The sequence below is a fragment of the Cottoperca gobio genome, chromosome 14 (assembly GCF_900634415.1).
Source record: "Cottoperca gobio chromosome 14, fCotGob3.1, whole genome shotgun sequence".
NCBI lineage: Eukaryota > Metazoa > Chordata > Actinopteri > Perciformes > Bovichtidae > Cottoperca > Cottoperca gobio.
The window spans coordinates 14,170,707-14,196,326 of NC_041368.1; the positions used below are offsets into that span (position 1 = coordinate 14,170,707).

Consider the following 25,620-nt stretch of genomic DNA (forward strand, 5'->3'; position numbering starts at 1 on the left):
TGGCTATGTCTGGTTTTACAAAAAGGAAGGTGAAGATGGTCAACCTGTCTAGCATTATAATAATACATTCAAGAATTAACTTTGAGGAAGTTACTAAACGATGATAGGATGAAGAGCTTTTTGGGGGGAGGTTTTCCTTATCTCTGCGGGGGTCCAAGGACAGAGGGTGGTGTATACTGTACAGATTCTAAAGCCCTCTGATGCAAATTTGTGATATTAGTCTATATAAATAAAATTCACTTGACACAAATTAATATACATGTAATGTCTTTACAACTGAATTTTGAGAAGAGGTATGATAGGTATATGATGTTTATATCTTTATGATGTGCAATACAGTAACAGTCTGCATTCAGAGAAGACAAAAATCAACATACAGGGTCAACTTACATTTATTTTTGCATACATACAACATAAACTGCTTCATACATAAATGTGCAATCAGCTGTGCACTTAAAATATGGAACGTTGGATATTAACACAAATCTCAGCTTCATGTTTTCTCTTTAATACATACAGATTATGTTCAACAACACAGACTCTTTATTTACTATGGATTATAGCCATAAAAAGGGACACCAACCTCACAAAAGGAGCAATTTGTTTCCTATAAAATCTCATCTTCAACAAGACATGACACAAAGCGCTGGCTAGTCACCTACTGTTAATGCAGATACAGTATCTACTGCACACATTTGGATAACACAATAAATGCATTTTAGAGCTGACATTGACATGTAAGCAAAGGCAACCCTCTACACTTGCTTACATAGATAGCTACTGCATTTAGTGCAGTGAACGAAGATTATTTGTATGTATTTTACATTTGTGTTTAAACAAGGCGCAGAAGCGTTAGTTAGCTGGTACCATCTTGGGTCAGATGTTTTATCCTCAAGGAGCCGTCAAAATGCTTTTAAGACATATCATCCGGTTACATAATTTCTGAATGTTGGGGGAAAACAACATCTGAATAGATAACAACAGCTAGCATGGTGTCATGGTGGGGACGATTGCACTCTCACTGATCCTCTTGTAAAACTGTTGCTTGTCATCATTGACGCCGATCTCTACAACTCAACAGCAGTGAAAGAGTGAATTAAGGTAGTACAGGGGAAAATACTGACACATCACCTCTGACAACACACACACACACACACACACACCTCATGAATGGTTACGAAATTAGCGAGGCTCTGCCAACGCTGAGAAGAGTTTGACACTCAACACTCCAATCACACTACCGTCTGGAATGTGGACCACACTGCGCCCGGGAAGGACACAACAAACAGTCAACTGGAAATTATATTTTGGTAATGCATTTAAGCATAGAGTAGAGTAGTTGAGTCTGTATATTCAGTCAAGCTGGTGGGTGCTTTGTGGGTAAAAAGTCCTTCGTCTTGTATTGTTAACATTTTCCCGTAAAATGAGGCCCCCTCCACAGCCCTTGGCAGGCTGGAGAGCGGAAATACAGTTACAGCCATGCGCGTGTGAATACAGTGGCTGTTAGTACAGAACCTGTAAGCAAATACACTGTGTGCACTTCAAAGGGGAGACTTCCGAGGGATAAAAGCTCTGATATTCCACTCTTACACACACACACACACACACACACTCACTTCCAAACACAAACACTGTCAAACACGACAACAGACGATATGCACCTCAAACACAACACATTACTTCTCACCACAGTTATCAACAATAGATTATTTAGAGTAAATGTTCATAGAAATTAAAAGCAGGACTTTTGCAATAAACAAAAGCGGAAGTAAAAAAATGTGCCCTCTTATTATTATTATTATTATGCATGGCTTCTCCTTGGCGCCATGTCTACGGACCCAAAATCACACCGTCTTTGTACTTACAGTAAAATAAGTATACACACACACACACACACACACGCCACATTCTCTGAATTTACAAGTGTGGTTAAATGCTTTGGATCAATTAAGAAGGATCAAAACACTACAGGAGGTGGAAAGGTCATCTGTTCAAACCACAGGACTCTCATTTCTGTCATTCTGCCATCAGCAAGAACACAACCAAGAGAGCACATATAGCCTTTCAGTGCATATCAGTTACATTGTGCAAACCACTGATACGATCATCACGAACACACATATGCACATTTAGCGAGTCGTTTCCATGTTGAAAACCTACATTTATACATAATCACTATGTATAGGTTTTGATATAGAGCTACAAAATATATCCAGCTTAGCGTAACAGCCCAACGACAAAGAATGATGATGGAATAGAGAGAGAGAGAGAGAGAGAGCAAAATGTCTTACTATCAATGAGATGACATTACGGATCATCAGTCCTGCGGCAGTGAACAGTTTGACTGGCTATGACACTGTTCTTGTTTACGCTGTGGTGTCAGCAAGGAGGCGATGACAAAACCCAGTGCAACATAAAGTACATTCATGATAAAAGCGAGAGCACAGTATGTATTATAAAAGTGCACCCCTCAGACACAAAAGAACAGAACAGAAAACGTACAACAAACTATTTTGGGGTCAAATGTAAAACCTGCAGTGCATAGCCTTCTACAACATGTAAACTGAGAAGGTAGAAGATTTCCCTCTACTCTGAGAATCCCGCTTTGATGTACAAGTCAGTCAAAATGATGGATATGAACCGCAGTGTGTCAAGCGAATGTAGCAGATACCAAGGTAACCCTGGACCTCGCAGGCCAACGCAGTGTGCTGCACGGCCACACAGAAATGTCTTGATATTGCACAGGTGGTTAAACACATGATTTGTGCGTATTAGATGTACTTTATATTACTCTATACTGTAGACACATGCACATGTTTGCTGCCCTGAATAAAAATTAAACTTCAGAACGATTCATATTAAAATAAAGGTTAATATCAGGGAATAAGCAAACATCTCTGTGGTAAAGTTAGAACACGCGTTTAGGCTCGTGCACTTGTTACTGCTCAAGATATAAATCCTGTCCTGTGATTCAGAAGGGAATTGGTCTATACTTCTTAAATACTGTCTCTTTTGTACATACAGACACACATATACACATTTATCATAGATCTATACATATCTGGATATGCCCTTTACATATTAAGAGTGATCACATCTTTCTGTTGACCCTCAGGGGAAGAAGCCGTCGTCGCTCGGTACCTCTGGGAGGTCAGGGTTACTGGTTACAGTTCTGGTTGGGATGGGAGGAGGGAGAGTTGGGAATACTGAAGGGGTCGACGATAACCAGTCGGGCTCTGAGTCAAACACAGAGCGGGACGTCTGAGTCTGAGTTTGGGACACTAGGGAACTTGAAGGGAAAACGGGGGCCTGTGGGGTTTTGGTTGGAGGTTGAAAATTCAAATCATCATCAAAAGTGACCCAATGCTGAGTCGGTTTCCCTCCTGGGGGAGGTGGCTGGCGTCGAGGTGCGAGGACAGGCGGAATGGAGGAGGGTGGTGCCATAGGCAAGGAGGGGACGGGAGATGGGGCGAGGGGGAGCAGAGGAGCAGGTGTAGGATTAAAAGAGGACGATTGTCCGAACAGGGAGGTGGTCCTTCGGAACTGGGAGGTGGGTGCAGCAGTAGGGGCTGTTGTTGGAGCGGGGGTGGGGATGAGTGGCTGAGTAAAAGCTGACATGGTCCTCTGAATGTTTGGCGTCGGGACGGGACGCTGGACACTGAAGTCCGGGGTGAGCGAGCGGCTCTGCTGATACTGCTGCGTCAGTGGGCCCGTGAAGGGATTGGTGCTGTTGGGTCGGGCAGGAAGCTGGTCAGTCGGGATGGGGCCGGGGGAGGCATGCAGCGTCTCCTGCGAGCGGCTACGAGACGGGACCGGAGGAGGCGGGAGCAGGGAGGAAGTGAACGGTGAAGGGGTGGAGAGTGAGGAAGAGGAAGACGAATCAAGTGGCTGCAGGTCTGACAGAGCGGAGGACTGGAGGGAGAAGGATAGAGGGAGAGTGTTGGAGGACAACGTAGATGCAGGAACAGAAGGGGGAGTACGCAGAGAGGAGCCTCTGGTCAGGGACTGGGTGTTGTGCCAGGTGGAGGAGGAAGAGATGAGGAAATCAGAAGCAAGTGCGTCAAAAGGGTCAGGCTTCCATTGTGCTTCTCTTTGGATTCCATTCAGTCCATTGGTCTAAGGAGGAACCAAACAAAGAAAAGGACATTTAGTTGTCACAACAAAATGCTGCGTGAAAATATGAACCACAGGATAATATGTGTTTTTACTAACTAATGGTCCATTAGATCATTTATTATAATCTTTCTTTAGAACAAAGATGCCAATTGGAACTTTCTTGTTTAACAGTTACATATTTACATTCTGTGTGTTTTACTTTATCCATAATGCTACTAGTGGTTCAAACTCCACAGGGTACCGTTAATCTGGTCAACTTAAATACACTGACTACAGCTGACAACTGATGTGTGTATCACAGTCCGCATACAATCATGAACTATATTACAAATTAATTGAATCACAACAAAAATGTCAAATCAAATGATGAGGTCATTGCATATGTGCTCACTCTCAACACCTGAACCACAGTGAGCAGATATGAAAGGACTAGTGAGGGGGGGAATGGCCAACAACAAAACATCACATGTTCATCGTTTTTTTCCATGTCATTTATGGTTTCATATGTTGACCGACGAAAAGAAGACATAAAACGCTCCATATAGAGAGCCTAACACAAAACGATGCATGGTCTTGCAGTGGACTAAAAACATCCAGGTTAAAATAACCACAATAGGGAGGAAACGTAAAAGGAAGGACATTTTATTGCGAAATGAGAAAGGACGAGGTTACTGGGTGTAATGTATGAGAGGTAATAACATCAGAGCAGAGGACTGTTGTGCTATGAAGGATGAGACAAAGAGGTGGTTTAATATAAAGTACCTGTCACCCTGAGGGCTTCTCCAGCTTGTGAGAGAGAGACAAATGTATCAGAGAGACAAAAGCAGAAGCAGAAAGAATGACACGACAACTACGCTAATCCGACTCGAGCAGAAAGAGGCTATTGTCGCAGTCTCCACCTCCAACACTTGTCATCATTTAGCGTAAAATATCTTGTCCAATGAGCAGAATTTGAGTAAGACTCTGAAGTACATTATTTAAAAACACAAGCAAGCAGGAAAATCTCAGTGTATTCAATAGATAATTATGTTAGTGTTCAGTGTTCAGTTGACCAAATTCCAATAATTTAATGAAAAGAACGTTGGCACCAACCTGCGCAGCTGGGGCTGTCTCAGACTTGGCAGCATCGGGTGGCAGAGTGTGAGAGGAGCGGGAACGTGGCGGGGGTTTGGGAGAGGCTAGACCCTGCGGAGACCCAGCAGGGGCAGCAGCGGTAGGAGGGGGCCCCGCTTTAGGAGCTTGCTGTGGCTGGAGTGGAGCTTGAAGTGAGGGCTGCATTGGCGGTGGGAGCTGGGACTGAATCGAGGGGGCAGCCGATTGGGGCTGCATGGGTGCCTGCATGGTGCCTGTATTGGTGCCTGCATGGGTGCCTGCATGGGTGCCTGCATGGGTGCCTGCATGGGGGATGGAACCTGGGGTCTCGCTGCAGGGGGCTCTATCAGAGGAGGACCTGAGGGAGCAAACAGGACAGAGTTTAGGCTTAAATTCACTGTAACACATTAATAGCATTCTTTTACAGGTCATTTAGCAGACACTCTTACCCAGAGCGACTTACAGTGAACTAACTACAGGGTCTCCCTGGAGCAACTCAGGGTTAAGTACCTTGCTCATGGGCACAATTCTTGCATTGATAATCTAGCATAATGCCCTTTAGTGAAAACACATTTCCTTACCCAGAGGCAGGTCAGTCGGTTTAGCCTGGCCACTGGGCACAGGTCGTGGGGCTCCAGGGTGGTTGTCTGGGATGGACCGAGGGGCCCCGGGATGCACCTCTGGAATGGGTCTGGGTGCTCCAGGGTGAGAGGGAGGTAGTGGGCGAGACTGAGGGGGAATGCTGATTACCCCAGCTCGAGGAGGGATATTCTGGTTGACAAAGAGGGAATAGAGAATAGAAATAAATTGACACATTGGGTAAAGATCTGTAAAAGATCAAACTTATTTTGTTTTAAATATACACAGTTGTAAACTCACCGGTCTGGGAGCACCTCCGGGTCCAGGAGCTCCCACTGCTACCTGGCCTCGAGCTGAAAGAGTTAAGACAGACAAACAGGCTTCATGAGCAACAAATATACACCTTACTATTCCGTATTTATCATGTGGGCTGTGCCCTCTGGAGAGAGAGAGAGATGTAAGGAATAGCAGGAGCTTTTAGGAATACGGGAGATTCAAGCGAATGTAACTTTTACAAACACTATGCTACAGTAAATCACACACAAACACACGAGTGCACTGCAAACCCACCACAGGCTATGACCTGATAGACCTGATTATTAACGATGACTCAGTAATTCCTGAGTTGCAGGAGGTCAGGAGGAGAGGCAGGCCTTGTTCTGTGAGCCAACCGTTTACCCCACAGCTTGCAAGCACACACCTCTTCTTTCACTATTCTCTTGCTGACCCCCACTCAGTGCCTAAGAACATGTTCCCACGCGACTTAGATGTCTGCTTCTGTGTAATACTTTACTGTACAGCCACCAAACGTAAGTCAAGCCTGCTAATCACACACACCGTTACTGTGACAGAGGGATTCAGCTAACCCCACACCCACCCACCCACCCACACACGAACACATGATTATAGTAGACAGACTTGGCCCAGCAAGTACAAGACAAATCCCCACAAAGATGGACTTTAATGGGACAAATACAAACCTACATAACTGAGCAACAACCCGTTGTCTTCATTGGTACACTAATGCTAAGTGAGGCTACATCATGCTTGTTGCCGGCACTCACCTGCAGCAGCATCTGGCCGAGGAAGGGCGGGGCTTTTTGGTCCTTTGCAGCACAAAGGAAACCAAACCACATTAGTGTTATACACACACAGTGGAATACTGGTCATAGGAAGCAGGTGTTCCCAATGACAGCACTTTACAAGAAGCACTAGGAATAGCGTATGGTGGTAATAATGCAGCAGAGCAGTGAAGCCTGAGATGCTGTGAGTCTATACATCCACCTGCGTGAGGAGGATTGCCCCACTAATCACAGTGGCTTACTGCAGCCGAGCTGACTCTAAGACAATTTCGGACCAAAGGGATTTTCCTTTAACTCACGTTCACGCCAGTTATAAAAAAAAAACTAGATCACCAAATCAATACTAGTTTAGTCAATTGTTAATTACAGAGTGTATCCTGTTCCTTACGATGTGCAACCAATTCAGTCAGATGATCTGCTGCATGTACCTGATGACTACTGATTATAATGTGATAAACAAGTAGACTTGTTCTGATGCACATCTCCCTCTTGCACAAGTTCTGATATTTACTTTCAGAGATCAATACAAAAGTTTACAGTAAAAACCATAAAGTCTCATAAGGGAAAATGACTGCTCTTCTGCTGTTGTTTTCATTAATCCTTAACACTACTGTGTATGGATGTATTACACTTATAACCACCACTGCATATTAAATTAAAAACAAATCTTATGGATAGAAAAGTCTAAATTGTCCTCCAGAGGCACAGTGATTGTGAGAGTATTTACACACACACACACACACACACACACACACACACACACACACACACACACACACACACACACACACACACACACACACACACACACACACACACACACACACACACACACACACACACACACACACACTCTAATTGCCCAACAATGACCCATCAATGATGTCAAAACAGCATTGATGACCTGGTGTAAGACTACAGGGTTCAGATGGCCAGTTACCTTCACTGCCTCTCCTACCGAACAGTGGGCGGGGACAGTCGCCACAGTCTTAAAGTCAAAGAGGGGAAACAGTATTTTTAATACGAAAGAAAATACATCATGACTTACCAGCTACTCCTACATTAAATACATTAGAATAAAGGCAACAAAACCTAGGAGAACATCCAGGCTAGTAAATAACAACACTAGTATAGTACTCACAGATATACGACAGAAGGGATATTATTGTAACGCTAACCACATTTTCTCTATAAGAATTATGGGGAGTGATTGTGATGATGCAAAAGAAGCACTGCATTTTGAAGTTGACCCAAGTGGTCATGTAGCACTCGAAAACCTTAATCTAGCAGTAAAATCAAACATGACTTAGCGACCTCATGGCCCATTTCCACTGCAAACTGTGTTCTGAGATTGATTTGGTTGGGTTGTTTTGGCAACGTACCATGTATCAACAAGTTTGAAAAGCTGAAACTAAACCCAAGGACAGCCCCAGTGGTGTAATCATCCAGTCAGGTGTAGGAGACGGCTCACGTCATGTTGATGGTTCATTACATACGTACACATTTTTGTTAAAGCATCACACAATCATCTACAAACTAACTGTGTTCAATGCTGAAGTTAAATGAGCATTGGAACTGATGACAGCTTACTGAATCAACACAATGTGCTTCTCTGTGTGTAGCGTCAGATGGAGAGTAGTAGCCACTGAATGCTTCAGCAATATAAGCACATGAACACAGTTTTACATTAATCACTTTACCTCCAGATACCCTTCTAAATGGCAGAGGGCTCATGCCTCCTTCAGGAATGAGGAGAAGCAGTGGGATAAAAATGCGAAAATGTTATCGCCACAGTCTTAAAGTCAAAGAGGGGAAACAGTATTTTTAATACGAAAGAAAATACATCACGACTTACCAGCTACTCCTACATTAAATACATTAGAATAAAGGCAACAAAACCTAGGAGAACATCCAGGCTAGTAAATAACAACACTAGTATAGTACTCACAGATATACGACAGAGGAGGGATATTATTGTAATGCTAACCACATTTTCTCTATAAGAATTATGGGGAGTGATTGTGATGATGCAAAAGAAGCACTGCATTTTGAAGTTGACCCAAGTGGTCATGTAGCACTCGAAAACCTTAATCTAGCAGTAAAATCAAACATGACTTAGCGACCTCATGGCCCATTTCCACTGCAAACTGTGTTCTGAGATTGATTTGGTTGGGTTGTTTTGGCAACGTACCATGTATCAACAAGTTTGAAAAGCTGAAACTAAACCCAAGGACAGCCCCAGTGGTGTAATCATCCAGTCAGGTGTAGGAGACGGCTCACGTCATGTTGATGGTTCATTACATACGTACACATTTTTGTTAAAGCATCACACAATCATCTACAAACTAACTGTGTTCAATGCTGAAGTTAAATGAGCATTGGAACTGATGACAGCTTACTGAATCAACACAATGTGCTTCTCTGTGTGTAGCGTCAGATGGAGAGTAGTAGCCACTGAATGCTTCAGCAATATAAGCACATGAACACAGTTTTACATTAATCACTTTACCTCCAGATACCCTTCTAAATGGCAGAGGGCTCATGCCTCCTTCAGGAATGAGGAGAAGCAGTGGGATAAAAATGCGAAAATGTTATCGCCACAGTCTTAAAGTCAAAGAGGGGAAACAGTATTTTTAATACGAAAGAAAATACATCACGACTTACCAGCTACTCCTACATTAAATACATTAGAATAAAGGCAACAAAACCTAGGAGAACATCCAGGCTAGTAAATAACAACACTAGTATAGTACTCACAGATATACGACAGAGGAGGGATATTATTGTAACGCTAACCACATTTTCTCTATAAGAATTATGGGGAGTGATTGTGATGATGCAAAAGAAGCACTGCATTTTGAAGTTGACCCAAGTGGTCATGTAGCACTCGAAAACCTTAATCTAGCAGTAAAATCAAACATGACTTAGCGACCTCATGGCCCATTTCCACTGCAAACTGTGTTCTGAGATTGATTTGGTTGGGTTGTTTTGGCAACGTACCATGTATCAACAAGTTTGAAAAGCTGAAACTAAACCCAAGGACAGCCCCAGTGGTGTAATCATCCAGTCAGGTGTAGGAGACGGCTCATGTCATGTTGATGGTTCATTACATACGTACACATTTAGCGTCAGATGGAGAGTAGCAGCCACTACGTTGAATGCGTCGGCAATATAAGCACATGAACACAGTTTTACATTAATCACTTTACCTCCAGATACCCTTCTAACTGGCATAGGGCTCATGCCTCCTTCAGGAATGAGGAGAAGCAGTGGGATAAAAAGGTGAAAATGTTAACCCCTGGCTAAAAGTATCTCATACTGTAGAAAAATCCACACGTCCAATGCAGGATTTCATTTGGTTGCTCTGACTAAAAGCATACTTCTGTGATTAAAAGGTCAGAAAATGAGGCTTTAATTAAGTGTGGACAATAAGGGTAAGGATGATACTTTACCTGAAGGTGGTGGTGGGCGTTGAGGGGGTGCTGGTCTGGCTGGGGGGGCGTGGGGACGAGGAGGGGGGCGGGCGTTTGGGCTCTATAGATGTGGGTGCGCCCGGCTGGAAGTCGACAGGAGGCCCTGGAAAGAAAAAAGAAAAAGGAGGGCGCAAATGAAAAAGGAGTTATTTAACTGAGGAATAACCACAATACAGAATAATACTTCTGTAGCCTTTCTACTCTAATGCAAAGATTTAAAATCATATAAACATGTTCTTTTCATTGACAAATCACACTGGTCAAACATACTGTACAGTATTCCAAGCCATGAGCTGAAAGTCTAATAGAAAAACATGCAACAAATAAACACAGCACACATTTTAATACATACAACATGTTTCATAAGGAAACAAGTTGTATACTGGAAGACACACTACAAGCTCTCTCATACTAAACATAGATTAAATCACCACACGTTTCATTTTACCTGGAATCTCTCTCCTCAATGATGATGGGCTTAAATCTGCTTCAGTGCATTACAAACAGAACAGAATATATTTATATTTATATTTATATTCCAGCAGGCAGACTGGAGCCTGAGCTGATCACTGGACTGTGCTTATAGCAACCTGACACCAGGTGTGTGTCACGCTGCACATGTAATATTTACCCTGTGATGGTCTGCAGGGTTGTCCTCCACGACTAGGCCTGCTGGGGCCGGCAGGCTCTCCGTGGGTGGGGGAGGGACAGGGACTACCGCGGGGGGAGGGGAGAGGGGAGGATCCAGGGCCGGAGCCTGCTCCAGGCTGAAGGTGCTGGGGAAGGATCTCCTCCACTTCGTCGTCCACGTCACCTGGTAAATGAGGGCAGGAATTCATGTACTTGAAACTGGTCATCCATACAGACTCTTGTACATCAGTGGCGGAAACCTCCCAGCTCAAACGTAAACATAAATTGGCATTCATAAAATGCACATTTCCTGAGCATTACGATTGGGATTGCTTGGCCGTCATCCCTCACCTTCCATATCGTAATCATCATCGCCCATGTCCGTGTCTTCAGCAAGCAGGGTGGAGCTGGCCGAGGTGGGGATGCTTCCACAGATCCTCTCCACGCTCATCTCATCTTCCAGACTCTTGATCCAGCCTGGACTCTTAAGACGGATGTCGATCATCTTGCCAAGCACCTACAATGTAACAAAGAGACACAGACAAGAGCACAGTAGACATTGAGGTATACAATTAACAAAAAAGTGCGACAGTGGTGATTAAAACTCTGAATGACTTCAAGTTTAAATGGTACAGATGGATACACATGTTTTACTATTAATGATAAGGTTTAGAATGAGTTATTATAATCTGTGATGACTTACAGTGGAAGCACTGAGAGAAAGAGCAGCAAGAGCAGAGTAACCTTCCAGGAAAGTCACCCACATCTTCTCCTCAACGAACCTGCGTACACAAGGACATTGTGAAATGCGGTCTCACGGTCTGACGGTGATACGCGCAACTGTCTGTGTCGGGATGTCAGGCTCACCTGATGAGGATGACCTCTCCGAAATTAGAAAACTTGTCCAGCAGCTCGTCTATGAGCTCATCGCCAAAGTAGTCGTCTGGGCCGGACGAGCAGAGTGACACCAGGATGGTGCCGTCTGGAGGCCCCTGCAGGGCGATGACTTCTTTGTAGACCTGGTGCCGCGCCTCCGGGTCGACCTCCAGGATGTCCACGTCTATTATCGACACGACGGGCCTAAAGAAAGACAGGAGCGCTTGAGGACGGTGATGTTGGATTAAAGAGAAACAGCGTATATATTTGCACTATTGTTGGTTCTTGACAAGAATACATAGACTTAAGCAAAATTAGAATCGCTGCGGTGAAACTTAAAAGTCATTCATTTACTCCACACTTACTGATATATGTATATATACTGTATATTACCTGTGGTCTGAGGTCTTAAGCTCGGCCCTGTCATAGAACTTCAGAGTCCCCGAGTTCCGGGGGTTTTCTGAATTGTCCTCATTCTCCCCAGATGTAGAAGCTGCCCCGACTACGTTCAACTCCTCAGCTGCAAAACATGCACACATGCACATGTAAGACTAAAACATATGTTTGCCAGTGTTGCAATGTTGTCTTCAGTCATGAGGTCTGAGAAAGAAGGCAGGGAGATTACTTGGGTTGGCACCTGTTTTGTTAAAGTTCCACTTCCTCCTCTTCCAGAGTATGCGGTCGGTCCAGGCCGGTGTGCGGCACTTCTCACTGGTGTCGTAATCTTCTGAGAAGAGGTCGTACTTATAGGTCGGAGCAAAATCTAACTTTCCCTCGATAAAACCTCGGAAAACCTGTCGAAGATGTTTCTGCATTAGTTCGCGCAATAAAAGGCTCAATTCTGTTGAGAGGAAGTGAGAGTTATTAGTGCTGTAAACATGCAGGTGTGCTGTAGGTCATACCAAACCAGCGTTCTTCTGGTCCACCAACTGGTCCCCAGCTGTCAAGGCGTCCCAGTTTTGCTGTTTGATTAGCTCTTTCACTTCCTCGTTGGGCAGGCTGATTCGATAGTTAAAGTCTCCACACCAGAAAACGTAGTCATGCGAGTAAAGCAGACGACCCTGGCGAGGACAAGACGGATGTGGTTACGCTTTGCAAAAAAATGTGTTTGTGAAATCACTTGTTGACGTCATGGTTATTACCATGGGGAAGCTGAGTCTGCGCGTGATCTCATTGTAGTCGTCATTCCTCTCCTTGACTTGTGACTGGCCAGCAGCAAAGTGGGAGCAGACGAAGCAGATGCTGGTGGTGTGGAAGAGCAGGCGGATGGCCACACCTCCTTTATTCCCTGTAGCCCCGCCCATCCCAGTTTTTACAGTATCTACAGCAACATCCCTTGAAAACATATTGAACAACAAGGTTACATTTGTTACAATTGCTGTGATTTACAGCATAACTCGATACGTCTCACATGAGAACGTGTACGTACCTGATGAAGGGTGCGTGCTGTGGGCGGATGAAAACAAACAGACACACTCCCACCAGCTGCTCTGAAGCAAGCAGCACGTACTTGTGGTCCCGCGATAAGTTTTTTTGTAGCTCAGCTGCCCATAGTTTCTGGTTTGTAGTGCTGAGAGAAAAACAGAAAGATGTTTAATAGTGCAGAAAAAAAAAAGAACGAAGAACACCCAGACAAAAACATAACGTAAGTCAGAGGGTGGGCCGTTAACAGTTTATTATGTTGAATCTTAAAATGTTACAAAATCCTCTTTGTTCCTCCTCAAGCTTTATAACCAAAATAATAATAATAATAACGGTTATGTTAAGAGAAAATTCAGGATCTGAAAAAGGTCATGGCTACCTTCATAGCCTTTTTAATGCAATTCATGCATTTAAATATTTCATAACCTTCTATTTTAAGTGAAAACAGCATTAGTGTTCTTGATACTAGCCAAAGAGTAGACCTGGTCAGTTATCTGAGGCTGGAAGATTACGCACATACCTCGCACTGACAATATTTCCGGCATTCAGTTCAACCATTTCCTCAAAACCGATGGCAAAGATATCTATGGGGTTGGCTTTGCTGTCTGTAAAGAGAAATACACAATGTTAAAAATACTGTCTTCTCATTTAACTCTCACCAAGAGAGCAAATAACACAATTTCCCAAAAGATTGCCTTCAGTCATGACATTTACCACCAGCGAGCAGATAAATAAACACCGACATACCCTGGAACTCAGGATGTCCCGCCTTCTTTGGAGCATCCAGCAGCCAGTCGTTGAGTGTCTGGTTGCGGAAAGCAATGCTGCGAAACTGTTTACCCCCGTTGACATTCCAGGTGCCGACACACACGCGGATCTGCTTGGGCCTCGTGTATTTATGGTAGTTCTGACACATTCCCAGAAGTACTCTTGGGGAGGCTGATGAGGGGAGGACAGCAGGATTAGAGTGTAAAATGCTTGGAGCAATCTGCAGATCAGGGTGGCAACAGGGAAACAAGAAGAAATCTAATCAAAACATCCAAAATACAACAGAGGAAGACTACAACAACATTCTAAAACATGGGGCATGGGAGAAGGGATATAAACCAAAAACTCTTGATGAAATACACATGACATTTAAATAATCCACCTTGGTAATGGTTCACTTCTGTCTTTAAATTTCATTGCAAAATTACGCATCCTCTTTCTTTTAACCACAATTTCAAAAGCCTGATGATATACCGCAGACAGAGGGTTAAAACCGCTACCAACATTGGATTTTAAATGAATGAATAAAGGGTAGCAAACACAAATGATAGGACAACTATGTGACGGGATGAAAAGATCCATCCACTGGGGGCAGTCTGTCAGTTACTATACCTGATTGTAAGATGGGCTCAGTGACTAAGATAGCGGGCAATGGGGAGAGAAGGGAGAGAAGGGCGGGTTAACCAGTGCTGTAACAGATCATTCTAGCAGAGCAGTCGGTCAGCTTTTATCTAACTGGGACAGAGAGCCGACACCCAGAGATTACACTTGGCGTGTTGCAGATAGACCCTCCGATGGTGCACAGTAGTTTCTGGCTAACATGGCTACAAATGATTGAGTTCAAAAACCCGTCAAAGTAGTGATACAATTCCTCCCCGATGGAGCAGAAAGGAATATTTTTTCCTAAACTTACAAAGTATAGAAGCTGCCACATGTAATACAGACAAAAGAAACTTGCATTTGTTATTCATAAGTACATTTTAGGGAAGATGTGATCTGTTGATGAAATAAACTAATACGTCATATGTTGAATAATTACCGTAAAGACTGGAAGTGGTGAGCAAGGCCCGAGCTTTGTCCGCCAAATCACTGTTGAGCGTGGAGCCCAGCCTCAGGATGTCTATAGCCTCCTGCTTAGAGCTGTCAAAGAAGTTGTTCTGGATGGTCCTCGTCACAGAACGAGCGCCATCTTTTAGCTTTCCCACCTACAAACAGGCACACACAAAAAAACACTTAAGTTATTAGCGATACGCTCAGTTGGTGTGAAAAGTCTGTACTTCCCACTCCAACCACGGAAGAGAAGAGAAGGAGGAACACATCAGAGAGGTCCAAGATCTATAGAGTTTTGAACTGACTGGGAAGGATCAAAACTTCACCGATTGATGTGCGACATAGTTTGATTTAACGCCACACGCCGATCATTTAAAGTGATTCCTCCAAGTTCATCCAATCAAGACAGCGGATGTTGCCAGATAAGGTAGTCAACATTTGGAAATGATGCAATAGTAACAAATTGATCACTCAACAATCGAGAGCAATAGATATTTTTCCTTTGTTTTCTTTTTAACTAGATTTCTGTAGATCAGTAGAGATCTCCATGAAGCTTTCGAGAGATGCTGTGCATCACATGGAGGGAAATAAAATCAAGTTTTATCTATTTTTATCAAATAAAAGAGGTCCCACCTATCCCATACTCCATCTTAATCATATAACCCACAGACACTGAAATCAATAATGCACCAGAAATAGACCCAGGGTTCAAACACAACATCGACTGGCTTGTTAACTTACCACACAGGTAGAGAGGTCCAGAGGATAGCAGAAAGAGACAGCACACAAGAGTTAAGAAAGTGAAGCACACAGTTCTACACACAGAGAGGATCAACTCTGTCACTGCATGCACAATGACGCACAACTAGACATTATTTTAAGTGCTATTTATGGTTCAAAGTCAAAAGGTAACAATTTAGGTCTCCAGTTCTGTCAACTTACAGGGCTTCTAACTTCATTGCACAGTGCCAGTATTTGTGCCATTTCTAGTGGTGGATATTTAGGTTTCCCTTTTCATGAATTGCTCATCTACTATGAGCATACTTAAACTGAGATGAACTGCTTAAAATGTGTTACCTGACACCAGTTTGTGAAGGACAATAGTGAACCTTTGTGATCCTCTCTCTAGGACTATATTTACCAACACATTTCATTTAATGGGGCAAAACTTAAATATCTTTATTTATCTAGTGTTGAACTTGCTTCAATCAAATGCTGTCATTCCCTGCTTCATGTCCCCAGCCACTATCAACAATTGTGAGGACGTTGTTACAGCAGGCTGAGCTTTACCATGAAGCACTGAAATTCATAAGTTCTTACAGCAAAAGCCGCTCTGAAAACCTGCCGTGCCTTAATGTTGCCTCAACGATGAACCTGCAAATGACTTTGAAATTCTATATTTGTGTGGATTTAGCGCGTCCATATTTTGTACCTTGGCCTTGCCATCCAGGGCACCAGTGCCCGCGTAGATCTTACTGACGGAGTCTCCGTTGGCAGACCACATGGTCCTAAAAACCTCCTGGAATCTGGCCACCAGCTGGGGTTTCTCTGTCAGACTCATTTCCTCTAGCTGCTTGGGCAGCATCTGGTGTGGTGAGGAACGTGGGGTTAAGACTATAAGCATCAACGCTAAAAACAATGGCAATTCTATTTTACAGCATAACAAGAGCACATACTGTGTCAGACTCTTACCTCGAGGGCAAAGAAGGCCTGAACACTGTTGGTTCTGTCCAGACAGTCCAGGCAGTTGGTCCTAATGGTCCCACCTTGAGTTCTACAAAGACATGTTATAATGTTAAGAAGCAATAACAACAATTACATTTCATACCACTTTACACAGGTTTGCATTCATCTCTCACCTTGCGATGCCCGTCTCTCCCGAGTAGTAGAAGAACCCACACTCATCTATGAACTTGTTGAGGTAGGGTTTGAGGACACTGTGGAGTTTGTCTGCCTTGCCCCCCTTCACATTTTGATGGTAGTCAAAATTCACCATTTTCACTGCTGTTGCATGCTCTGATGCCTTCAGGTGACTCTGAGAGTGACAGAGAGAGGAAGAGGATTGTAGTCTGTGAACATGGACATTTCAGAACAAGGGCTCAGTTGACAGTTGGAAATACTGTTGACATTCAAAGAACGATGACTCAAGTTTTGCCCAATAGATTAAATATTTGAAAGGTTCCTTAATGAGAACTACCCACAGCTTATGAACCACAATATTTTGCATACAAAGTGAAAGTGCTGCCTTGTATTTCTTGTTATTGCACTCAAATCCACGCTTGAGGAGACAAACTATCCAGCTAGGGCAAACCAGGAAATGCTTTTAATATTAATAAATTAAATTTAGTTTTATAGCTCAAAAGTACGTTTCCTCTGTGGTTTGGATTTGCGTTGGACTAATTCAGTTATTTTTAAGAAGCATCAGATACATGTCCTACAGTAAATGTCAGTGTTAAAGGGACAGAGAATGGCTCCTCTCACCTGAAAAGCTTTGCTGAGCATGTGTTCCCCTTCCTTACCCCCAAGCAGGTTGATGATCACCTGCTTACCATACAACCTCCGCAGTGTAGTGAAGTGTCTGCACAAAACCAAATACAAAATCACGTGATACGCTTTCTTTAAGGTCTAAAATGACATCACAGACTAATAGTGTACCTATTCCAGCATTTACAATCACACATTAAAGTCTCCATGCTTGTTAGCATTGCTTAAGCTTGATAAATACACACACACGAGCGCTCGGATTAATTAATTGGGGCTGCAGCAGCTCAGCGACGTCACATCTAAACACCTGCTAGGCTTCTGTACAGAGGCACAATACTAACGAGCCTGTGTCGTGTTGTTTTTTCAAACTGTTACTCGTGCATGTGTGGTAAAGGAATGCAAATGCCTTTGAATGGGACATGACGACACATCAAAAATGGCAAGAAAATGTGGATTCAAGCTTCACTTTTGGAGTCAACAGCGAAATATTAATGTGCAATGAATTCCAGAGCTGTACAAGTCGTATTGCTTATTAGCATTTGAATGCATCTTTCTTCAGCTGTGACACTTCCTCCCTTAAATAAGGAAATACAATTACGAATATGACAGGGATTAACTCAAGGGTGCACTTACTAAAACAGTTTCTCAGGTGGGGATGTGTTTTAGCAAAGTTTTACAGACTTGAGGGACAAAAGAAGAGACAGTGGGCCTCTGTATCAAATTGGTTAAATATATTGCAGATAAGGATGAAACAGCAGGAGCAGCCAGCTGTGAGAATAACAGACACAGGCTACCGTTACAGTGTTTATAAAAAGATGCTCTTGTTAGCCTTGTACTATCTAAGGCATTTCAACACAAGACATATTAGGAAGTCACTGCAGATAAAACTGACTACATAAAACAAAGGATGAGTCATAAATCCCGATCTGGACAGAGATTGAGAAAGGACTAGCTGCATTGCCAACTACTGAGTGTGGAAAAAAGTTTGTTGCAAAACACAACTGGTGTACCATCTGACATGCTTGTCTTGTCATGTTCAAGATACTAATAAGTGAACAGCATGGCTGCTCTGAGACGGATATGTTGGCAACAGAAAATAGATAAGGATGGTACGATCAAGCAGTGCCACAGTGATTAGTGATCTACTTTCCAAAAAATTATAATTATTGGTATCAGACCGACAGCTTTGTGAGTGTTTGCATTTAAAATGATGTTGTTCTTTTCTCGACAAATGTCAGGATCCGTTTTAGATTCAAATGTGGATGATTCCATTTAAGGAGGCACACAGTTGTCACCGACCATCTGGTCTCCAAACTTCACAGCCAGTTAAGACGAGATGAGGAATCAAAGATCTAATCCTGTCATAACGCAGCTTTTTTTGTCCAACGTTCAGAGTAGAATTTGTAAGGATACGATAAGAGGTTTGTGCAAAAAGTTAAGGAAAGAAATAAATATAAAATGCAGGTTATTAAGGTCGATCAAGGGCTACTAATGTGTCCTTTCTGTTCCCTGCAATAAACCGGCCTCTGAGGACACACTTCAATTAACGTCTTCTCCTTCAAGAGCTCTGGAGAACTTTTCTCTATTGTGCCTTGGGCAGTGACTGCAGGAGACATAGTATTATGGTGTCTCCTTAGCTCCTCAGAGGAATGGAAATCGGTTGCTAGCCAGATAAAACAGCTGAACACACACACACACACACACATATTACACAGAGCATTTTAATTACCTTTCGAATGCAGGCGCATTTGCCTCGAATCCTCTTGAAAGTTTGACACGATGAGAGCCGACCTGCAAGTCAGACACAGCAAGAAAAGACAAAAAAGACACAAGTCACATTGTCCTTCTTAACTTAAAATGTAAAGGAGAGTTTCACTAACACACATGCTGCAGATGACCAGAAAACCTGGTGGTGAAGACTGAAGTTGGGATAGAAATGTTGGAGGACATTTGAAGAGTGGAAACAAAACCTTTACAGAGGAAATGAAGGAGGAACAACAGCAACACAGGGTCAGCATAGGGAGATGTGTTCATACAAAGACACTGAGCAGCAGAAACAATCTACTTTCCTGTCCCCTTCATTGGAACTTTTAAGACTTTTTTTCTATTGCCTCTCTGCTTGCTTTTTGTTTCACTAATTCTGCTATATACTCATTGTATGCTGGTCCTGACTGGATTACGAGATCTTGCTGCGAGAGCCTCACAGAGAAGTAAAGGCCGACATGACCACACATGACCACACATGACCACACATTACCACACATGACCACGCCTTGACAGGCTGAGCAGGACCCTTGCACAGAGGCTGTTTTTGCGAAAATCTACTGACTCTGCACTGCAGGTCCTTACTTGTTCCCTACCCATCTCTGCCTGTGCATAAACACTCAACTTTATTATTCTTCTCTTGCTTTTAAAATATATGTTCTTCCTGTCATCAACTTAAAAGAAGAAAATCAAATGCAGTCATCCACTATTCAGTTTCTTCCTCCTCGTTCTGGTCTGCTGCAGGGCCAACTGGCCGCTCAATTCAGGTCACAAGCAACATATACACATTCTGGGTCTAAACCGGTCAATGATTATTACTACTGCATTGTCTGCATGTGCCCATTTTGGCTAGGCTTGTATTTGGCAGGGCTAGACACTTTGCTCCATGCTTCTGCCATTTTGTCACTCCTTCCTCTCTCTACTGTTGTGCAAGTCTACTATGCATAATTAATAACTTCCTGAGAGACCATCTGCAAGGTCTCGGGTTACATTTGTACACCTTAGACCAAACCCCATTTACACCTTACTCCAACTCAACAGATAACACCTTGAGTGTAAATTGATCAAATCACCTTTTGAACTCGCTTTGATTCTAAACCACTAAAAGCTTTTAATGTGCACAATAACTTTCAAGGTTACATGTCATGCCACTTACAAGGTTGGTCCTCGATTGTTAGTTGACTATTAATCATAAAACGTTCTCAACCGATGCATTAGAAATGTTAATCTGTAATTCATTGATTAGATGTTTGAACGCAGTCGTTCAGAAGGATTTCTTGAAACATAGTACTTAGCTACAAAGCATATTTGTGAATATTATTGTGATGACACGTGATCATTTTCCACTCATGACTTATTCAACCAATGGCTGTTTTTCCCAAAGTAACCATAACATATGATTAACTAAAGATGTCGTCATCAACCAGAATTATAACAACTAATCGACTAAGAGGAGGCAGCCCTAACATTTGACTGATTTACATCTTTCCCAGCCGGGTTTGATGACAATACACTACAAGTATGATTAAACTATTTCTAATGCGAACTAACTGTAGAAAGATCAATATATATATATTCTCCATCATGCTCAGGGAATTAAGACAGTATGCGGGTGGAAGGAAGTAAGCCTACAAAGCCACAATCGGCAGAGACTAAGACCTAAAACGGTGCTTTAAAAAGCAAGAAGACTACAGTTCTGTCTGAAAACAACCCCAAGCCAACAACCCCTGTGTTTTGACCAAACCATAGAGCTTGTGGACTGAATATGTGGTCATTAAGGTGTTGGCTTCTTTTAGCCGTCTAAGAGATTTCACAGGTATTCCATCCATATTATCCAGTTTCCTGGGGAATATCAGCAGACTAAGAGAAGTGGTTAGGGGATGCTTTCAGACCAGGCTCTCACCTGACCAAAGAAGTCTGGGAGCTGAGGGAAACAGAAAATGCCCTTTACCAACGAACAACTATATCTATCATTAACATCCCCCACACTTGATTTAAACCACCAGTCTGTGCAATGTCAGGACAAGGGCAGGAGAATCCCAATGATGTTGTTTATGGTGTGCACTTAAGGGGTGGTCGTAGTTCCTGCTTAGATCTCCAAAATGGCATTTCCCAGACATGTACTGTGTATGGGTCCTAGATAAAAATCTATAATGGGATTGCCTTGGTTTTCACCCCTGGCTGTTGGCATTACACAGAGAAATCCCTATCTGCAGTATGAAAGCGCCAGCCCCAGCAAGAGCCAAAGAAAAGGTTATACCAGGTGGGGGTTCTCATCCATTCCATCACGGTGCCGATTCTCATTCAGGTGCAACAAAACACCCTTAATGGACTTTTTCTGAACACAGCAATTGACAAAATGTGTTAAAACTAGAAATAAAAGATATCCAATTTAATTACAAGGAGGATTGGGGTTTAATTCACCAAATATGCCACATATTTAATTAAAGTATTTTTTTCTTGTTTTGTAAGCGCTCCATGTCAGGTTCATCAGGGTTCAGTGTTTACACTTAAGTGCAATCAACTGAGACTGAGTGAGCCTTATCTACAACTGTAGCCTTTACAAAATGGGCGGGAGTTCAACACAAACATGAGGGCTGCTATATGATTTTCATATAATCTGGCTTAATATATGGAAAACCTCCCCCATCACAATTCTAGGCTGCCTTTTTTTAGGACAGGTTTAGTTTCCATTACCTGGATTCCTGGCTGTTCCCAGAAAAGAGGAATGGACCCGCGGATCTGTATGAAGGATGAGACTTTGTCATCCAAGAAAATAACCTGTTCAAAACAAGAGAAAGGTTTGGTTTAGTTCATTTAAAAAGTGACAAAACACACATTGTATAAAAACAAAAAGTATTAACTGTTAAAACCATAGGTAACTGACAAACTGTTAATACTTTTATTTTGGAGGGCCAAATCATTACTCAGCATGACCAAAAACTGTCGGCCCTACAGAAGCTGGCCAAAATAAGCAAAATACTATTCAACCTTTGACAGAGAGACGTTGAATGACCTCAATGGACATTTTTGCGATAGGAAATATTAGTGTAGTTGTACTGCATTCATTGTTTTATAATTGGAGTAGTTCCAGTTATTCTGCCCATCCTGTAGCTTCCTGTTTGTGTCCTGAAACAGGAACTATAAAAAGGGACAATGCAAATTGAGGATTTAGCTGAGAAGTAAGAAGTAAGTTTGCATATTCAAATATAGATGGTCGACTGAGATTGTGCTGACACTTTACTGAAATACATCAAAACACTGACAGAACAATATGCTGGAGCAATAGTGTTTCACTACAAGGCTGCACCAGGATTGATCCTTAACAGTAAATATATAACCAGTGTTTAAACAGACTGTGTTAACAAAGATCATGTGACCATGCACAGAGCATATAGAAACTGATGCAACTATGGTATCAAACTGTTCTTTGATGAGCAGTTTTTACCATAACACCTCTCCAACAAGAAGAAAGATTCAATAAAACAGCCAAACATCTAAATCACCTGTTCAGTCTCCACAAAGTTGGCCACCTGTCCGTCGTCATTTGTTCCTCGGACGTTGAATCGTGTGCCGGCCCGCTCTGAACTGAGGCGGGAGAAGATGCAGGCCTTGGCCTGTTTGTGCCCTGCATAGATGGTCCTGATCTCCACACCACCACACATCAGCCTGAACAGCCAGTCGTCACAGTTTACGCCGTAGTGTTTCAGGTGCAGGTGCAGAGATTGGTTCCTATTAATTAAGCAAGACAAACAACAGTAAACACACAAACAAATTCAGTGTGAACTGTGAGTATTCACACCTTTGCTGCAAATCACACAGCCCTCATGTCACAAATTCCGAAGAAACTAATTGACCAGAAAGACTGCAGAAGATTGCAGAGCACGTACTTAGTTCATATCTACTACTTAAGAGATTGATGGAGCCAAACACCTGCCTACTACTCTCCTTAGAACCTTGGAACAGTAATTATTTGATGCTCTTACCAAAAGAAGCGGTTATCAGTTGTGTCCTCTAGGATCCTGCGATGTGCATTGAGACTCAAGTCCATGCCGGTTCCTGTGGCAGACCAGGCAAAGTAGAAGTGTCCCGAGTTCAGGACCTTTCGCACTTCAGCGATCCGGTCCTCATCTCCTGGATCGTTCTTCAGGGATATAAAGTCTGTCTGTGTGACCCTGAAAACCTCAGAATCCTGCACCTTCCCCGCAGAGCTGCATCCTGTCACAACCACCAGACTGTGGAGCATGGAGTCACCTGCAGAAGTAAGATGGAGTATGGCAAAGAGAAAGGGTATGAAAACATTATATATGGTGGATTGTAAAGAAAAAGAATAAAGGCAAGAAATACGTTAAGAGATGTGAAAGCCATGCATTAAGAAAATATCATTTTAGAGACATTAAGAGCCTGGGACAAGAAATTGTTCATTCAAATTGGGTGCCAATCCTTGAAAAAAGAAAATCACCAGCCAGTCAAATCTGAGACCATCTTTGAGACTTAATCTTTTACGCTGCTTTTTCCCTTGTCGTGATAACAACAGCGTTCAAGGTCATGTAAAGGGCAGGAGAAAGCAGCTTACAAGAAAGCAGCAACAGGACTTGAAACCAGAGGGCCATCACAATCACACAAGAACCTGGGGGTCAGAATCTGGACTGGACCCGGACATTTCTGCAACAAGGAGCAATGAATAGAGAACATGTGTCTGTAGCTCACCCAGGTTGAGGCGCAGTACGCCCAGGATGCCATAGGCATCAACAATCTTGGTGTATGTGTTTTTAATGGCATCCTTCTCTGCCGCCGCTAGAAGACAAACGAAAGCAACAGTGTAAGGAAAATATTGGTAGTGATCTACCATCTCCTTTAAACCTTGAGGTAAATGTAGCCTGTGATTTAATCATAGTACAACATCACGTCAAGAATTCTTACACAGAACGGCAACAGCCCCAGATTCAAACATGAGGCATTCTTCCCGGGTCCTAGTTTCCACTATGACACTGTACGGGGGTGGATCCAGCTTGTGGTAAATGCGATATCCCTTGCTGAAGGCCATTGTTGATGCAAGATGAAAAACCTATGTTATGATCTGGAAACCAAAAAGAACAAGTGACAGCATATCAGATAAGAAACACTACCACTACACTACTGATACAACATCTGTAATTTGATGGCTACTAGAGTGTGTGATGGTCTATTGATTATTGCTGGAGAGAGGTGACCTATGATCTGACCATACATTTTTGCTTTTTAGGAAGATAGTAGCTAATGTTGTGATAGAACCAAGTATAAAGACGTTTCAAAAACCAAATATAAATATTCGTACACCACTCTGACTGCGGGTAATACACTTTTTTGGGTTTCATTTTTTTTAAATGTTAATGAATTCCCAACACATTATGGAAATATATCGTTATTAGGCGATGACATTACAAATTGCCAAATTCAGAAAACTTTCATTGCGAAATCAGAAGCCAAACATACTATAAATGACGGGTATCGCCAAGGCCCAAATATATGACAAACTAATCTGTTAAACTGAATATCGCAGGTAGCTGGAGATTATGAGCAGCACGAACACTGTGAACGATAACGTTAGGCCAGGGGACTGAAATATCATCCATCCTGACACGGACAGTCACGACTTTACAATGCAACTGCAGCAGACGAAGCTAACGCTAACGTACACCCGCCAGCTAGTTTTAACGCTGGATTAAGTGAGGTGAGAAACCAACTAAGAAAACGAGAAAGAGAAACTGATAGAGCTGTCGTTTACCTTTCTAATGCTAACTGGGAACGTTAGCTAAGTTAGCTAAATTAATCACAGGGGTAGCGATGGTTCGCTAGCTGACGATACATTGAAGGTGGTACTACCTGCACGTCCGGGATGATAAACTGACATTTTCAAATACATACATTAGAGCGACTCTGTAATGTAAAACATATACGCTTGTGCATACATTTGAAATCGGGCTCTATCTTTCTATAGTGTGCTTTATTTTAATTACACAGGGGAAGGACTGAGGATTTCGCCTTACCGTCTGCCCCCGCCGGGTTGTTATCCCGCTGTCACAACAAAATCCTTCCCGGTGTGTTGGCGAAAATGGTACATTCCGACGCAAAGCACGCCTACCTCACGTTACCGTAATGCCTAGTGAAATTGTGCCGTGCGCTTTTGTATAAGGGCGACGGAAGTATTCAGAAAACATAAATACTACATTGTTCAAGTTAAATGCATGAACATGTGTTAGAAGTATTTCAAATAAACGCTAATATGCTATTAATAGCCTGTT

General features: G+C 42.8%; 1 protein-coding gene across 1 annotated transcript; it reads right to left on the bottom strand.

Moving 5' to 3' along the window:
* Positions 1–376: 376 nt before the first annotated feature.
* synj1 (synaptojanin 1) lies at positions 377–25,573 on the bottom strand. Its single transcript, XM_029448332.1, is given in 31 exon segments — positions 377–4,116; positions 5,209–5,451; positions 5,487–5,566; positions 5,790–5,979; positions 6,088–6,140; positions 10,322–10,388; positions 10,390–10,445; positions 10,974–11,156; positions 11,324–11,489; positions 11,676–11,754; positions 11,840–12,052; positions 12,242–12,368; positions 12,486–12,642; positions 12,751–12,909; positions 12,991–13,183; positions 13,278–13,418; positions 13,791–13,875; positions 14,018–14,209; positions 14,651–14,674; positions 15,078–15,243; positions 16,521–16,673; positions 16,781–16,862; positions 16,948–17,123; positions 17,570–17,666; positions 19,302–19,363; positions 22,034–22,117; positions 22,843–23,068; positions 23,323–23,590; positions 24,047–24,133; positions 24,260–24,416; positions 25,366–25,573. Coding segments are annotated over 30 exon segments (4,968 nt in total). The 5' UTR covers positions 24,384–24,416; positions 25,366–25,573; the 3' UTR covers positions 377–3,081.
* Positions 25,574–25,620: the final 47 nt, after the last annotated feature.